The sequence below is a fragment of the Saccopteryx bilineata genome, chromosome 1 (genome assembly GCF_036850765.1).
Source record: "Saccopteryx bilineata isolate mSacBil1 chromosome 1, mSacBil1_pri_phased_curated, whole genome shotgun sequence".
Taxonomy (NCBI): domain Eukaryota; kingdom Metazoa; phylum Chordata; class Mammalia; order Chiroptera; family Emballonuridae; genus Saccopteryx; species Saccopteryx bilineata.
Genome location: NC_089490.1, coordinates 316,848,659 through 316,867,629, shown reverse-complemented (window position 1 = coordinate 316,867,629; position 18,971 = coordinate 316,848,659). Strand labels below are relative to the sequence as shown.

General features: G+C 35.8%; 1 protein-coding gene across 4 annotated transcripts in view; it reads left to right on the top strand.

The window, feature by feature from the left end:
• DYNC2H1 (dynein cytoplasmic 2 heavy chain 1) overlaps positions 1–18,971 on the top strand; it is a 328,872-nt gene that overhangs the window by 57,485 nt on the left and 252,416 nt on the right. For all 4 annotated transcript variants that reach the window (XM_066247664.1, XM_066247663.1, XM_066247662.1 and 1 more), the window contains exons 30-37: positions 1,569–1,688; positions 6,178–6,328; positions 7,975–8,180; positions 9,720–9,902; positions 10,490–10,672; positions 13,075–13,298; positions 14,249–14,364; positions 17,668–17,867. In XM_066247664.1, coding sequence (XP_066103761.1) covers positions 1,569–1,688; positions 6,178–6,328; positions 7,975–8,180; positions 9,720–9,902; positions 10,490–10,672; positions 13,075–13,298; positions 14,249–14,364; positions 17,668–17,867 — 1,383 coding nt within the window. The remainder of the gene's footprint in view (positions 1–1,568; positions 1,689–6,177; positions 6,329–7,974; positions 8,181–9,719; positions 9,903–10,489; positions 10,673–13,074; positions 13,299–14,248; positions 14,365–17,667; positions 17,868–18,971) is intronic.

Genomic DNA, 18,971 nt, shown 5'->3' with positions numbered 1-18,971 from the left:
TGAGTACATTTATATAGTGTTTGGAAGGTAGGTAGTGAATAAGCCTTCTTCTCTTTTCTTTAAAATTTTTTTTTATTGATTTTTAGAGATAGGGAGATAAAGAGAGAGAGAAACATTGATTTGTTGTTCCACTTATTTTTGCATGCATTGGTTCTTTTTCCTATGTGTCCTGACCGGGGATTGAGCCTGTAACCGTGGCATATTGAGACAGTGCTCTAACTCACTGAGCTATGTGCCCAGAGTCCAGTTCTCTCTCATTTATTTTTTAAAGTATGAATTGTGTAAGGTTTCTTAGATGAATTGGTAAGCTTGAAGCTAGTTCATTTATCAAATAACTATAATTAATTGGTTCTGTAGGACTGGAAGTGAAGTATCAAAGGATGATTACAGGTATACAGCTAAACCACATAGCAGTAAGTTGCATCACATTGAATTATAATTTTAAGGTTCCAAAACTATCTTCTAACTGAATTCAAAGGCCATGTCTTATCATTGTGTATACGTATACAGTTTAGCAAAAGGCCTATTCGTAGTTAAGGCCTCAACATTTTACCACGTGTTTGAAGACACAGAAATTTTGTGAAGTAGATTCGTTAGCTACTCCCATGTTTGGTGAAGAGTTTTGCTGCTTTCTACTGTTGTTGTTTTCCTTTCTTCAGTTGTGTTGGTACTAGATGAACAGAGAGGAAGAGTTTAAGTTTTATCAACTGGACTAGACCAATTTGTCCAGCAAAAGAAAACTGAAGTCTGGATGCTCTTGTGTTGTTAGCAGAGTAGGTGTCTCTGTTGTTTCAGAGATTCTCACTCTTTTGCTTCAGTGACAGAGCTGAGCAAAGTAGCATGCTATTTTTAATACTGGAAAATGCTCTAAAGATAAAAGGAAAAGCTAGAATTTAGAATTAAAGTAAGTAATGATGAAAAGTTATTTAAGATTGCAGTTTTTGATCTTAGACTGTATTGCAAATGATGGTTTTAAAAGTGGTATTCATAAATATTTACTGTAATTTATAAGGTATTATTTTAATTTTAGTCACATTATCTATAATCAAGTGAGTGAAGACATACAGTTTTTGACCTTGAAACAAAATTAGTTTTATTTAAAGAGGCAACTTAACCCCCCAAATAACATATTTCATCCTAACTAAGCAATCTCTTCAATTGTTACAACTTTGTGAATCTGAGATTATCAGGATAGCATGAGCCAGGGGACCTAGCTGGTCACTCTGGCTTTGATTTATTGGCCCAACTACTTGGTTTGATTAATCATAATGGTGAAATGAATAGGTTATTTTTAAAGTGTTCATATTATATTGGTTTGTATAGATGATAGTGGTAGCTAACCACAACTTTGAATTTTTACACTTACCATTATGCCAAGAGGTTAAAAAAAAAGATTTTCTTTAAATTATTTAAATCATTTAATAATTTTGTAATTATATGCTATAATACACATACTGGGATATAAAAGTCAATAAAAAATTATAGTCTACTGAATTAAAAGAACTAAGTCAGTAGGTTATTTACCTGTTTTATGACATGTTTATATTATATTGTAACTTTATTTTCAGAGTTGGTTAAATGATTTGGTATTGGAAATGAAGCAAACTTTGAAACAGTTGTTGACGGATTGTGTTACCGCTGGACGAAGTTCTCAAGGTGCGATTGACCCATCATTGTTCCCTTCACAGGTGAGGAGGCTGATGTCTGGAATATAGTCTGGCAGGGTATCATGGGCTAACCCCTGACCTAGAGGTCATGGGACTCAGACAATGGCATCTCTCTATTCTCTTTAAGAGTTATCGCTGACAAATTGCTTAAGTTCTGAGTCTCTGTCCCCTTACCTGTGAAATGAGGGGGAAGAACTAATTGCAGGTTAGTCAAGTTCTCTTGTGTCTTCATTGGCTTGCTATAATTCACATACTTCCAAGCAGAAGCCATGCTGAGATCTAAGCAACCCAGGCTGGGGGGGGGAGGGGCAATGGAATGAGGAGGGAGAATCAGTCATGGAGCAGATTCCTTCTTCCAGATATTAGTCCATCATTGATGAAGAGGCACAGGGTGTATAGCACTGTACCCAACCCCTCCATGGCATCATCTAAGAGGTTGGCACAGATAGGAATTTTGCAGAATGTTAGTGTAGATGTGAAGTATGGTCACACTATTGAACTAAAATGCTGGCAGAGAAGCTGAGAGCCATGCGATCTGGTGGGCATAACAGACGGCTGTAGCTCAGTGTTAGTAAAATCTTATTCCTGAGATACTGGATCCTAGATATGAATTTTAGAAAACTTGTTCCAGGCCTTATCAAAGTGTAGACTAAGGCTTGTGTTAGATATTCTGTGTTTTTCAGGTTATTTTAATGCTGGTTGAGATTAATATTATTGGCTTAGGACATTAGGAACTTTAGTTCTTAGACACTGAAAGGTAAGCATTGAGATGGTGTACTGTTTCTCACAGGAAAGTCTATCCACTGCTCAAGCTATGTGTTTGTTAGATTAAAACAGTAGTTTTTGGAACAGGTATTTTATGTTGGTTTAAAACATGAAGAGTTAAATAGGAAGTTTAGAAAACTTTTATTCTTAGCCATTTTATCTTCTTGTCATTTGTATCTTTTAACAAATTTTGAGTTAAACTAAAATATATTTTAAAAATTTTAAGTTCTTGCCCTGGCCGGTTGGCTCAGCGGTAGAGCCTCAGCCTGGCGTGCGGGGGACACTGGTTCGATTCCCGGCCAGGGCACATAGGAGAAGCGTCCATTTGCTTCTCCATCCCCTACCCCCCCTCCTTCCTCTCTGTCTCTCTTTTCCCCTCCCGCAGCCAAGGCTCCATTGGAGCAAAGATAGCCCGGGCGCTGGGGATGGCTCCTTGGCCTCTGCCCCAGGCGCTAGAGTGGCTCTGGTCGCGGCAGAGCAATGCCCCGGAGGGGCAAAGCATCGCCCCCTGGTGGGCAGAGCCTCGCCCCTGGTGGGCGTGCCGGGTGGATCCCAGTCGGGCGCATGCGGGAGTCTGTCTGACTGTCTCTCCCCGTTTCCAGCTTCAGAAAAATACAAAAAAAAAAAATAATAAATTTTAAGTTCTTAGAGAAAAATAAAAGTCATTGTCAATGAATAATGCCATTACAAAGTCCGAGTTAAGCTGCTTTATTAGAAAGGTACCCTAGTACTCTGTCAATTTAAAGGTAGGATTTAAATTGATTTAGAATAAAAGACACAATATTAAAAATGTTTACAAAAGTAAGAATTGCACAATAATTGGGTTGGGGAAATGACAGTTGTATTAGGAGATATACTGAAAAAGGCAGGTTAAAGAAAGTTGCTGGTTTTGAACCTGAGATTTACCACTGCGCTCTTGAGAATTCAAGTAAAAGTGTGAACTACTAAGTAGTAAATAATTCCTTATCTCTGTAAATATGTGAACTACTACAAATATAAATAGTGTTGACCCTTGACCCAATACGGGGATTAGAGGCAGCAATTTACCATGTGGTAAAAAATCTGTGTGTAACTTTTGACTCACCCAAAACTTATCTGCAGTTTTCCCTTGGTTATGTGTGGAGGATTGGTTTCAGAACACCTCCCTCTTCCACCCCCTCATTCCCTCTACTGGGCACAAATACTGAAATCCAAGGATGCTCGAGTGCTTTATATAAAATGGCATAGCAACAGTATTTTTGATCTGTGGTTGATGGAATCTCTGATGCAAAACCCAGGAATATGGAGTGCCACCTGTGTGGTAGGGGCAGGTAGGTTTACAGTTTTGAGTATGTCAAAAGAGTTTATTATTCTATTGTTATTAATTATTATATTATTTTTCATACAACACACTGTAAACCTTGTATTTGTTAAAAACATTCCACATGTAAGTGAACCTATGCAATTCAAATCCATATTGTTCAAGAGTGTACTGCAAGTCATTAATCTATCAAAATGAAGAATTCTACTTTATTAGCAGTTCATGTTAAGAAAATTTATGTCAAGAGCAGTTTCATAAGGGGAGTGATAATATAATTCATCACATGCTATGTGGTATAGGTTATCATGTACTGTTAATTCAGTCCTTCAAAGGTACTTTATTTTATTTTATTTTTTTAAGTGAGAGGAGGGAGATAGAGAGATGACTTCTGCATGTGCCACAACTGGGATCCACCCTGCAACCTCAACGGGGGTCAGTGCTTGAGTACCAATCTGTTTTTAGCACCTGAGGCTGACACACTAGGACCAACTGAGCTGTCCTCAGTGCCTGGTACCATGCTTTAACCAATTGAGCCACTACCTACGGGAGGGGGAAGAGGGAGAGAAGAAAGAGAGGGAGGAGGAGAGCAGCAGATGGTTGCTTCTTCTGTGTGCCCTGACTGGGAATTGAACCTGGCACATCCATGTGCCAGGCTGATGCTCTATCCACTGAGCCAATGGCCAGGGCCGAAACTATTTTATAAAGACCTGAGAATGCACTTTTTGGTCTGGGAAGAGGGCAGTATGGTGGTTCAATCCTGCCTTTTTCAGTTGTTCTCTGAATGATTCTTTTTTGAAATTTAGTTAAGAGAATATAATAATACTGAGATTGCCAACTCTGGTGGTTAAATCATGTTTCCAGAGCACCATTAGTGATCATTACATTAAAAGTAATAAATAATGCTAGTACATGCCTGACCTGTGGTGGCACAGTGTATAAAGCCTTGACCTAGAATGCTGATATCGCTGGTTCGAAACCCCGGGGTTTGCCTGGACAAGGCACATATGAGAGTTGATGCTTCCTGCTCCTCCCCCTGTTCTCTCTCTCTCTCTTTCTCTCTCTCTCACCTCTCTAATTAAAATGAATAAATAAAATCTAAAAACAAAATTTAAAGTAAATAAATAAATAATGTTAGTGCCTATATAGATCTCCTAATAGTAATGTGACTTGAGAATATCTAAGACTGTATCTTGACTATCATTTCTGTTAGCTTCTCATGAAGTTGTATAGCAGACTATTAGAAATTGAGATGATTGATGTGCATTTACATATAATTCAGCAATTCAGGAGTATTGCCTGAAAGGAATTTATATTTATCAGTATAAATGGGGAGGTAGCAAGTGAACCTTTTTATATGAAAATTAAAGAGCAAAGTCTTCTGACAGAAAGATTTGGATCTGCTAAAATGCTTTCATATATCTGATTAAAGAAGCTAGTGAGTTTTGTACAAAATTATGACAGATTACTTTGCCCTGGCAAGAGTTGCTAATTGGCTTTCTCTGCCATGACATAATCTAATTTCGTATTTAACAAAGAGTTTTAAGTTAGAGCGAGACAGAGCTTAGCCTGCTAGATTAAATTATAAAATGTGTTTATAGATACTAAATGAGTTAATCTGATAAATAGAAGCATTTGATGATATTCATCTGGATGCTGAAAAACGCATATCAGAAAAATAGTCTGTTCAATAGTAATTGGCAAATAGATTTAGTGTTTTTATATGATGATGGATTATGTCTTGATTTGAAAGGAGGGTGTTGGTTTACCTTTATCTAAAAACGGTATCAAACTATTTTAATATGTTTTTAAAGACTGGTGTTTAAATGTATATTTTGCTTTGTTAGTAGCCTTGCTTCTTGGTACTATTAAAGAAAACCTCTAAAGCAGTATGAACATTTTATGTTTTATATAAACGCAAAGATATCTATATATTTATCCCTAGCTGGTTTTTGTTTATGGGTATCAGACTGAAAGATATGACTGATCTTAATGCAAGATAAAATTATAATTCGAAATAGTAGACTTCAGTAATATACTGAGAGCTTTATTTGGAATGCTAGCAGATGACTTTTTTATTAAATAGACTACATTATGCTCTGATATCTTTGCACCCTACTGGTTGAGAAGAAGCCATTTATGAGGAGAGTCATGGGAAGAAAGTACCAAGTCCCTAATGTTACCATACACTTGGTGGATTCTAGAACCACCAACTAGGCCTGTAGGAAATTAGTATGAGATGAGTTCTGAGAAGTAAGCTTGGGTTGCATTGCAAGTGGTTTTTCTATGACTGTATTTCTGTATTACTATTTGGGGCATTAAAAAGGCATTCAAATACAGATTTGCAATGTACAAGTAAAAATTTTGGAAAATGGTGTCTTTTTTAAGTTTATAAAACATGTCTAAGTAAATTTACTTTTAAAAATGTATTTTCTTTTAATTCAATAGATATTATGCTTGGCGGAGCAGATTAAATTTACTGAAGATGTAGAAAATGCTATCCAAGATCATAGTCTTCATCAGATTGAAGCACAACTCGTGAATAAATTAGAGCACTATATTGACATTGATCCAAGTTCTGTGGATTTGGGCAGTGCTGGTATGAAAAAATGTTCTGTTTTCTGCCTACTTTTTTGGTTACTTGAAGATTTTTTCATATTTTATCTAAATTTCTTTATTGGTTTTGGCTAACTATTCTTGAGGTTACTTTAAGAGTAACAAATACATATTTAACTTTATATTGTACTTAAATGAAATGTGGAAACCTTACCATCATGTATGTTTCTTTATCTTCCCCAGTTTATCTTGTGGTTGTCTTATATATGACATTGACATACACTGAAAACTCCATGAGATTATATATTTTTGCCTCTGACCATCAAACACATTTAAAGGACTCAAGAGAAAAATAGTCTGTTATATTTACCTAGATGTTCACCACTTCTGTTGCCCTTCATGCATCCTGATGTTCCCAGTGTCCATCTGATATAATTTTCCTTCTGTTTGAAGAACTTCCTTTAGTGTTTCTTTTAGAGCAGGATTGTTTTGTTGTCTATGAACTCTCATAGATTTCCTTCACCTGAGGATGTCTTTCTTTCACTTTTATTTTATTTTCTTATGTGAATTGACATTTGTTTGGTGCTTTGCATGTTAAATAATTTTGGGTTGTATCTTGGACATTTTGATTGTTGTGTTATGAGAGTCAGGGTCTTGTTTAAATCCTCTGGATAATGTTGATATGTTTTATTTAGCAATTGATCTTGCTGGGTTCAGGCCGTAAGTTCCAGAAAGTCTCCTTTGGGTCGTGGTTCCAACATAAGTTCTGATTTCATTCAGTTTGTGCCATGGGCGCACCATCCCGTGGCCAGTTAATCAAAGTCTTCGAAGTTGAGGATGAGAACTGCACAGCCTGGGTGTGAGCCTGAGTTCATAAGCAAGTGTCTAGAGTCATTTTTCAACCTTCTTTCTCTGTGTATGCTTCCTAGTATTTTCTGATTCCCTTGGGTTCCTGTTTCAGTCGTCTGGCCAGAAAGCTGAGGTTTGATATACTCTCTACTCTGTTGCACACTTTCTGTGACTGCACTGATGCATCCATATTTTGGGCCAACTGATGAGAGAACACAAAGAGAAATAAAGAGTGGGGGTTTGTCTCATTCTCTCAGGTTTGTAGTGCCTCTGATTTCAGAGGAATGTTCCCTTCCCTCAGAGTTTTAGGCACTTGTGGGTCTCAGTTGCCAGCAGTGTATCTACCTGGAGACTCCTCCTGGGGTTCTCCCAATACAGTGGTCTGGGTTTCTGGCTGTATGCATCCAGGCCTAGGGATCCCGGAGAGGATAAAAGAAAAAGGTAAATTCTCTACTTGTTTGGTGACACTTCTAATTCTGATCTTTCCCATTTTGCCTAATTACTCTTTACTTTTCAGAGTCCTAAATAGCAGTACAGTGCATGTTGTCATGTGTCTTAGGCCTGTATTCAGAGGGAAAGAAGGCTGATGTGAGCTTCTTCCTTGCATAAGGAACCAGATCCTCGCTCCTATTGTATATTGATGCCTTAGTTTTCACATACTGAATCAGTATTTCTTTTTGGTGGATTTGATTTTTTTTGGCTTGCATGTTTTATATTATTGTACCATTTAAATATATCATGAAATTACCATTTAAATTAAGAAATCACCTGTATACAGATATCATAAAGTATGTAAGTCACAGACTGACATTTTCTCCAATTATATTTATTTGTATATAGAATCTGGTATCCTGGAGCTTAAACTTAAAGCACTAATCCTTGACATTATTCATAATATTGATGTGGTGAAACAATTGAACCAAGTTCAAGTTTATACGACTGAAGACTGGGCTTGGAAAAAACAAGTTAGATTCTATATGAAGAGTGATTATACATGTTATATTCAAATGGTGGATTCTGAACTTCAGTATACTTATGAGTATCAGGTATGACCTGTGGCAGAAATGTTGTCTTTTCCTATTAGAAATTATTTACTTTAAAGGAAATTCATTATTGGATGAAAGGTTTTATTTAACTTTAATTTTCAAGATTTTTTTTCTTTAAAAAAATTTTTTTAAGTGAGAGCAGGAAGGTAGAGAGAAAGACTCCCACATGCACCCTGACTGGGATCCCCCTGGCAAACCCCCTATAGGGTGATGCTCTGCCCATCTGGAATCGTTGCTCTGTTGCTTGGCAACTCAGCTGTATTAGCACCTGAAGCAAGGCCATGGAGCCATCCTCAATGTCTGGGGCCAACTTGCTCCAACAGCTATGGCTGAGGGAGGAGAAAAGAGAGATAGAGTGGAAAGGGGGAGGGGTAGAGAAACAGATGGTTGCTTTTCCTGTGTGCCCTGACCAGGAGTCGAACCCGGGACATCTACACACTGGGATGATGCTCTACTACTGAGCCAACCAGCCAGGGCCAAGATTTTTTTTTTACTATCTTCTTTTTCATCATAATTAAAAAGATGTTTTATGGGAAAAATTAAAAATTACTCTATTTATAGAAAAGTTAAAATAATGGCACTGTTGCACTGAATTCTTTAAATATACATTTTTTTAGAGTAGAATTTATAATATAGCTTTAGTTCAAAGAGAATTGACTATAGGCATCCTCAATAGAAGCAGTTTGTTTGTGACTCCCTATATAAGACCGACATTAGTACAGTTTAAAATATGCTTAAGTTTGTTTGCTCAATGTCTTCATATTTTTTAAGGTAAAACAACTTTTGAACAAATAAGATAACTCATGTAACCTGTTCTTCAAAGAAATCCATGTATATTCTTCTTGCCTTTTTTTTTTTATCATAGTGAATCAATTATCAGAAAATGTTCGCAATTATGTTAATAGACATATGTCAGGAGAGCTGCCAGCTGGTTCTTTCAAAAAAGAAACATATTTTGAGACCCAGTCTGTCTACCTAAATTAAGGAAGAATTCTGTCAACTGCAGTTGGAATTGGAATCTATTTTTTCTAAAATTTGTTAGAAAATTTGAAAATTATTTATATATAAGTTAAAATGACTAATTTTATAAGAAACTTCAAATTAATTGCACTTTTAGGTCTCCAAAGTAATTCTGACTTATGGAGTTCATAAAATTTAGGGCAATAACTTACATGAAATCAAATACAAAACAAAATGTTCTTTTATATTCAATTATTATATAATGAGTTTTTGGAATTGTTTGCCTTAGAAATATATGTATATTTGTGCTATTATCATAAACCCAAAAGACTCTTTGGAAAACCTAACAATATATTAATTGAGGAAAGTATAAAATACATACTTGAAAAATAAGTTTGATTCCAGTTTACTATTTAGAGTTTCTTTTACTAAAAATATTTTGGATATTTTTCTGTATGAAAAACTTTAATCTTTCTGTTGCCTTTTTATCTTTTGAACTAGGCTCTCACAGTGCATACATATTTGTAAATATTAAATAGACCATGTATATTCAGACTTCACATATATTTCTTGTTGTAGGGCAATGCTCCCAAGCTGGTTTATACTCCACTCACAGACAAGTGCTACCTAACTCTCACTCAAGCCCTGAAGATGGGACTTGGAGGAAATCCTTATGGACCAGCTGGAACTGGGAAAACGGAGTCAGTCAAGGCTTTAGGTGGACTTCTTGGAAGACAAGTTTTAGTTTTTAATTGTGATGAGGTAGAGTAAATAATTGTCCAACTATGTTATAGTGTGCTAGTTATATATTTGGGTCTGTTTTCATGTCTTATATGTGCATCACTCTGTTTTAAAGTCACTGTACCTTTAAATCACATGAAAATAGAATTTGTTTTATTTAAAAAGTAAAATTGAGAGATGTTGCATGTAGTATAGTCTCAAAACTTTTTTAAAAGAGAGTTAATGGAAAAAAGACAATTTTTAATAGAAAATGAAGATTTATGTTAGAGTTTAGAAAAACATATTTAGTAAGAATAGTAAATAGACAAGGAAAAAATTTTAAATTTAATTGTAAACCATCCTAAGTAGGATTTGTATTTTGACTTAAAGAATAACTTTAAAAAATTGTATTTGTTTAGTTCTTTGTTCTTTTCAGAATACTTTCATATGAATTCTTTTGTTCATTTCTTGAAATCACCCTGAGTTTGGACAGTAGCTATTTAATCTCTACTTTAAAAAGAGCAAAAGAGGCCTAGATGGGTGAAATGATTACCTTATCAGTAAGTGGCATAAATTATTACTAGAGATTTCAATATTTTTTAGTGAATCTATTTTTTGTTATTTTTAAGGGCATTGATGTGAAGTCAATGGGACGGATATTTGTTGGTTTGGTCAAGTGTGGGGCCTGGGGCTGTTTTGATGAATTCAACAGACTGGAAGAATCTGTACTCTCAGCAGTTTCTATGCAAATCCAGACAATTCAAGATGCTTTGAAGAATCATAGGACTGTATGTGAACTGCTTGGCAAGGAGGTATAGAAATATGTTTGGAATTTAAATAATTAAGATATTTAATAAAACTGCATTACTCATACTCAGGCAATATTCTATTTCTACTGGCACCCCTGCTTCTAATCTGTAACCAGTGTATTAAAGCCTTTTACCTGTGAATTTCCTCTGAGGTTAGTTCCCATTTTTCTGTCTCATTCTACCTTTCATCTTCAAACTATACTGAATAATTCAGTTGTAATACTTGCAAATTTAGTATTACTTTATGCTGGCACTGTGCTTAGTGCTTTAATGCACTATCTCATTTAATATTCACCACAATCCTTTGAAATAGGTTCTATTACAATAATGTTGAACACAATGAAAGTTAAAAGAACTGGCCTTCCCAGGTGGTGGTGCAGTGGATAGAGCATTGGACTGGGACGCAGAGGACCCAGGTTTGAAACCTCCGAAGTTGCTGCCTTGAGTGCAAGCTCATCTGGTTTGAGCTAAGCTTGCCACCTTGAGCCCAAGGTTGCTGGCTTGAGCAAGGAGTCACTTGGTCTGTTTAGCCCCCCTGTCAAGGCAGATATGAGAAAGCAATCAATGTGCAACTGAGGTGCCGCAACAAAGAATTGAAGCTTCTCATCTTCCTCCCTTCCTGTCTGTCTGTTCCTGTCTGTCCCTCTTTCTGTCTGTCAAAATAAAAATAAAAAAGAAGAAAATTAAAAGAACTGTAAGATTATCCTCTTATCCATAATAACATTTTTCACTATACTAGTTTTTCTGTGTAGGCCAAAAAAGTAAGACTGGTTGGAAATTATTAACATGCTATTTATAAGATACCTAAATTCTTGAGAAACAATTAAGACTTTGCCTCTCTCATCAAAATTTATTTTCTTCCACATTGATGTTTTTTTCTTTTCTCTTTTTACTATGGAAAAAAGGTTCTTTCTCCAACTACTGCTAATCTTTCCACCTGTGCTTTGGAATCTGCTTCTCAGGGGCCTTCTCTTGGTTATCCCTCTGCCATAGTTTCAGCCTTCCTTCCTCCACCCAGTCTCTATTGGCCTTTAAACAAATCAAATATTTTTCTTTTTAATATTATACATAATATGTAATATAATTAAAACATAAATTAACCTTCCCTAAGTTATCTTTTCTTCAAACCACTACTCTTTCTCTTTTCTTTCCATGATAGCCAGATTTTTCTACTCAAGATATTTCTACTTCCTAAATTCCCATTCATAGTTCACACATTTTTTTTTTTTTAATGTGAGAGGAGGGAGATAGTAGACAGAGTCTCGCATGCACCCTGACTGGGATCCACCTGGCAGCCCCCATCTTGGCCCGGTGCTTGAGTTAACCGGGCTATTCTCAGTGCCCAGGGCCATGCTTGATCCAGTCAAGCCACTGGCTCTAGGAGGGGAAAAGGGAGAGAAGGGGGAGAAGGAGGGAGAGAGAAGCAGACGGTTGCTTCTCTTGTGTGTCCTGACCAGGAATCAAACCTGGGGCATTCATATGCCAGGCCATTGCTCTATCCACTGAGCCACAGGCCCATCCCAGTTTATGCATTCTAATTTAGCTTCTATTCTTTGTGCTTTGCTGAAATGCTTGTATGAGGTACTGTTATGATATTCTGTTCTTCCCTATCATAGTATTTTTCACACTATGATTGCTTCTTTGTCTTAATAGACTGTAAGCTTTAGAGGGGCATAAACTATTATTGATTTTAGTTCTGAGTTGTGTCTGTGTACTTAGCAAACTGTGTAACACAAGGAAGGCTTTCAGTAAACATGGTATATGAATGAATAGATCTTCAAACTAGTTACCATCTCTTAAACCTACAGCCTCAAATTTATGAAGAACCTCTATAAAGCAGTGTGGTTCCTAAGGAGCTTATTATATGAATAAGGAGATGGCTAGCATATTCATTGTTATTTTTTGCTAAGGTATAAGATTTGTGTGTAGAAATATGTCACCTTTTTTTTTTTCAGACAGATAGGGAGAGGGAAAGACAGGAAGGGAGAGAGATGAGAAGCATCAGTTCCTCCTTGTGGCACCTTAGTTGTTCACTAATTGCTTTCTCATATATGTCTTTACAAGGGGTCTACAGCAGAGTGAATGACCCCTTGCTCAAGCCAGTGACCTTGGGTGTCAAGTGAGCCACCTTTGGGCTCAAGGTAGTGACCATAAGGTCATGTCTATGATCCCACACTCAAGCCAGCGACCCTGTGCTCAAGCTGGTGAGCCCATGCTCAAGTCGGATGAGCCCACGCACAAGCTGGCGATCTCTGGGTTTAGGACCTGGGTCCTCTGCACCCCAGTCTGATGCTCCAGCTACTGTGCCATCGCCTGGTCAGGCTGTCACAAAAATTTTTTATTGGTAATGTTTTATATTTGTAATTTTTAATATTTGATGCCTATTTTTAAAATTAATATTTCAGGTCAAAATGGATTCTAATTCTGGAATTTTTATCACTATGAATCCTGCTGGAAAAGGTTACGGAGGAAGACAAAAACTGCCTGATAATCTTAAACAGCTTTTCAGGCCAGTGGCCATGTCTCGTCCAGACAACGAGCTTATTGCCGAAGTTATTCTCTATTCAGAAGGCTTTAAAGATGCTAAGGTGTTGGGCAGGAAATTGGTAGCTATCTTCAATCTATCTAGGTGAGTTTTCTTTTTTTAAAAATATATTTTGTAGTTCCAGTGATTGATTATGTTTATTAATGACTTTTTTGTATTTGTCCAGTATACATGAAGTGATTTTGATATTGGTGAGTGTACTTTAGTTGTTGATAGGAAAGATTTTAGTTTGAGTAATAAACATATCTGTGCCAAAACTACTTGTTTTTCTTTATATATTTGATCTCACCTTTTTTTATGCAAAAAAATTTTTTGGCACTGCTCCAGCTAAGTACTTACAGATCTAATTTACCAAGCTGACTGTTGGAAATTAACTATTCTTTTGGGGGAATCCTTTACAGTTTTTCTTATGTCTTAATTTTGGTAATAGAGGTTGACTTTTTGCTTCTTTGGGTAATTGAGAATTCTAAGCATATCTTTTAAAAAATAGTGAAAACTAGAATTTCAGAGATTGAGAGCCACCTAGATTGATTAAAAACTAAGAATAAAGGTAACAGGTATTTGTCATTTAGTATCTTTATTAATTAGTCCATAGTACAAATTGGTAGTTACAAAAGGGTCACAGAGATATAAAGTACAGTATAGGATATATAGTTAATAATATTGTAATAACTATGTATGTTGCCAGGTGGGTATTGAAAATATTAGAGGAAACATTTGTGAAGTATGATTGTCTTACCACTATACTGCACAGCTGAAACTCATACAAAATAATATTGAATATAACCTTTAATTTAAAAGTAAATTTTAAATTAAAAAAAGCCAATTCATGAAAAGTTTATCCTCATACTTGAGAACCATCCATCTTTGACATGTTACTTGACTGATCATTTTATGTGATTGGCTCATTTATATAAATATATGGAATGCCAGTACTCGTTTCTAATTGTCAGTAGTTATATTTTGTGTTTCTTTGGATATGATAATAAAAAGAATTCCTGAGAGTTATGTAATGCTTTATGTTTTTACGTAAGGGAACTGTTGACTCCTCAGCAACATTATGACTGGGGTTTGAGAGCTTTGAAGACAGTTCTGAGAGGAAGTGGCGATCTTCTTAGACAATTGAAGAACACTGGTGTTAAGCAGAAAGGTATGATTTATTATTTCAAATATATTTTTTAAAAGGAACTTTAATTTAGAATAGTTCTAGATTTAAAGAAAAGTTATAAATATACTATATAGCGTTTTTGTATACCCTATCCCAGTTTCTCCTACTTTTAACATTTTACATGAGTATGGTATGTTTATCACAACTGTTGGACCAATATTGATATATTATTATTATTATTATTATTATTATTTTGTATTTTTCCAAAGTTAGAAGAGGGAGGCAGTCAGGCAGACTCTCGCATTCACCGGACCGGGATCCACCTGGCATGCCCAACAGGGGGCGATGCTCTGCCCATCTGGGGCATTGCTCCAATGCGGCCAGAGCCATTCTAATGCCTGAGGTGGAGGCCATGGAGCCGTCCTCAGCACCCAGGCCAACTTTGCTCCAAAGGAGCCTTGGGTTTGGGAGGGGAAGAGAGGTAGAGAGGAAGTAGAGGGGGAAGGGTGGAGAAGCAGATGGGCACTTTTCCTGTGTGCCCTGACCGGGAATCGACCTGGGACTTCACATGCCATGCCAATGCTCTACTGCTGTGTCAACTGGCTAGGGCCAATATATTATTTTTTAACTGAATTTCTTACTTTATTAGGATTTTCCCTTGTTTTTTTGCTTACTATTTTATCATAATTTTTAAATGTGCATTAAATACTAAGTAGTTGTGAGATATAGTGGAATAGTCTGGTTTACTTGTTCTCAATCTTAATGTGCATTAGAATCACATAGGGGATTGTTAAAACATAGATTGTTGGACTCCATCCTTTTGTTCCTGATTTAGTGGGTCTGGAGTAGAGCCTAAGAATAATTCTAGTGTTCGAACAGGAATAGAAGCCTTAGAAATACATGGGGATTTTCTTTTTCAAAAAGACAGTATGCCAACAAAATAACCCTTTAAAAAAACTCAAGAATATAAAACATGCTTTTTAACTTTTAATAATTTTAGATAAACAATAAAATCACAAAGATAGTATTTCCATTGTTTCATCTTATTTACCCTGGTATATTTGTCAAAATCAAGAAATTTCTCACATGGTTACATTACTATTAACTAAATTCCAGACTTCATTTAATGTTTTATTATGATAACCCTTTTGATTCCAGGATTGAATCTAAAGTACCACATTTTATTTTATTAATTGTATCTCCTTAGTCTCCTCTGCGTAGGGACAGTTTCTCAGTTAGTTTTTGTTTGCATGACACTGACAGTCTTTGAGTATTAGTATGATACCATATTGACTCTTCCTTAGTCTGTTTTATTTCTGATGTTTTCCTTATGATTAGATTGAGTTATTAAAATTTGGAAAGAAAACCACAGAGGTATTGTGCCCTTCTTATCATACCCTAGTAGTGGGTACATATAACCACACAATATCACTGGCGATATTCACCTTCATCACTTATCTTAGTGTTTGTCAGGTTTCTCCTCTGTAAAGTTATTATTTCTCCCTTTTACTCTTTGTGCTTTGGAAGCTAATTACTAACTATAGCTTACCTTCAAAAGTGGGAGGCAAGAATTAGAACTACATCTTGGTGGGGGGATATTATTTGAAATTCTTCTGTAAGATTTGTCTCCTTCCCCCATTTACGTATTTATTAAATCACTTATTTAGATCAGTATGAATGCATGTATATTTTATTGTACTTTACCCCCTTTTTCTTTCATTTATATAAAAATAAATGATTCCCCTCACCCATAGGTCTGTGCCTTCGTGAAAGCTGAATATTCAGCCTTTTCAGGTCACTGTTAAAAACTAAGCTAAAATATTATGAAAATATGAAGTATAGAAAAAAGGGACTACATGAAGTTACCACAGCGTGGATGGACCTAGAGGGTATTGTGCTGAGTGAATAAGTCAGGCAGAGAAAGAAAACTGCTGTATGATTTTACTTATATGTAGAATCTAAAAACAAAATAAATAACATAAATGGACTCAAAGATACAGAGAATATTTTGACAGTTGCCAGATTGGTGGAAGGGTTAGGGGAATGGATGAAAAAGGTGAAGAGATTAAAAAGTACAAAGTGGTAGTTATAGAATAGTGATGGGAATGTAAAGTATAGCATAGGAAATATAGTCAATAATATTGTAATAACCGTGTATAGTGTCAGATGGGTACTGGGTTTATGGGGGATCACTTCTTAAGTTATATAAATGTCTAATCACTTGGTTGTACACCAAAAACTACTAAATATGGCATGTCAACTGTTATTGAGTAATAAAAAATATTTTAAAAATGAAAACTAAGTTAAAACACTGAATATAAGACAGCATAGAAAAAAGGATTACATGAAATTACCTTTCTGGACTCTAAATGATCAAAGTATGCATCTTAAAAAGGAAGTTACTTTAGCTTTATTATTATGTGGACATGTGCCAGAGCAGATATAGTTATTTGGTAATGTAATTAAATTACTATTTTTTAGTTGTTTATCTCTGATGATTTTTAAGAAATATTGAAACTATACCTGTAGTAAATAAAGATGGCTTATTTGTGAGTTCAGCACTTGAAATAAACTCTAGTGAAGCCAAGCCTTTTTATATATATACATTTAAACATAGAAATATTAAACAAGTATAGAAAAATACCGGGCTAAAAATAGTTTCTTGCTTTTATGTATATATTTTATCATTCAGTAGCTAATATTCTTGAAAAAATAAGAATCTGTCAATCATATTAGTATTTACCTGATTTAATAGGTTTATGAGCCAGTTTTGATCAAGGCTGATAAAAGATTTTTGCTTTGTTTAGTTGGTTAATTTTTAGTCATAGGACATAAAATATCTGGAAGCAGTATTAGTATATTTGGAAAGATACCTGAATCTGGAATTAGTTGGTTTGGGTTTAAATTGCTATATAAAGTAATACTTACTGTTGTGCTCTTTCAAATAAGTTATTAAACCCTTAGAGAGTTAATTTTCTCATAGGTAAAATTGACTAATATTGTAGTAGTACTTTTTTACTTTACACTGTTATTATAAGGTTCACATAGAAATAGTAAAGTACTATGCAAATGTAAATGATAATTTTTATTATTAATTAAAGTGTAAGTATACCTGGGATTCAAATTCTATGGAAAAGAGTTCATGACTTTATATAGTGATATTTATTATTCAGTGGTCAAAGATGGTAAAGTAACCTTGCCAGTTCACATGATAGCGTAGGTTTTTAAATGTTTCTGAATTTTAGTGCATCACTTAATTACTAATAATGTATATCAAGGCGCTTAAACATTATTCTTATAATCAACAAATTTATAACTAATTTTAAAATGAAACTTTTTCTTTAGTTAATGAAAGCCATATTGTGGTACAAGCATTGAGGCTTAATACAATGTCAAAGTTTACATTTACTGATTGCACTCGGTTTGACGCACTGATCAAAGATGTGTTTCCTGGAATTGACTTTAAAGAAATAGAATACGATGAACTGAGTGATGCATTGAAGCAAGTCTTTGAGAAGGCCAATTATGAAATCATACCCAATCAGGTAACTGCCAAGAATATTTTATAATATATTGATCCTTTCTCCTATTTTATTTATTACCTATCTTTATTTTTATTTATTTATTTTTATTAAGGGAGAACTAGGGACGCTGATAGACAGGCTCCCACATGCACCCCGACCGAGATCCACCCCACAAGCTCCCTACCTGGCAGTCTATGCCCATTTGGAGCTGCTGCTCCGTTGCTTGGAACCCTGCTATTTTAGTGCCTTAGGCAAGGCCATGGAGCCATCCTCAGTGCCCAGGGCCAACTTTTTCAAACCATTCAAGTCATGGCTTTAGGAGAGGAAGAGAGAGAGAGACAGAGAGAGAGAGAAGGTGTAGGGGTGGAGAAGCAGATGGTCACTTCTCCTGTGTGCCCTGACCAGGAACCAAACCCGGGATTTCTATATGCTGAGCCAATGCTCACTGCTGAGCAGCCTAGCCAGGGCTACCTATCTTTATTCTTTATCTTTCAATTTCTTTTTCTTTCATCTTTCTAGTTAAATCTCACTTTATCAGGGAAGCCATCCTTAATCTTTAGATCCAGTTCAGGTCACCTTATTATGTACTTTTATTACTCTTGTTAAATATACTTGTTTAGTGTTTCATTGTATATTTGATTAATATTAATTCTCCCTCATCAGATAATTGTCTCCATGAAAGGCAGAATCCAGGTCTATTTTTGCTCACCTTTTTATTCCTAGTGCCTGTTACAGAGCATGGCATACAATAATTTCATCTTATATAAATTTTATGTATAAACTAAGAACTTAGAAGTTCTTTTTTAGTATGTCTTTTTATATAGCACAATTACATGTTCAATATGATCACTTTTTCCCAGTTTTTTTTTTTTTTTTTTGTATTTTTCTGAAGCTGGAAACGGGGAGAGACAGTCAGACAGACTCCCGCATGCACCCAACCGGGATCCACCTGGCATGCCCACCAGGGGGCGACGCTCTGCCCACCAAGGGGGGATGCTCTGCCCCTCCAAGGCGTTGCTCTGTTGCGACCAGAGCCACTCTAACGTCTGGGGCAGAGGCCAAGGAGCCATCCCCAGCGCCCGGGCCATCTTTGCTCCAGTGGAGCCTCGCTGCCGAAGGGGAAGA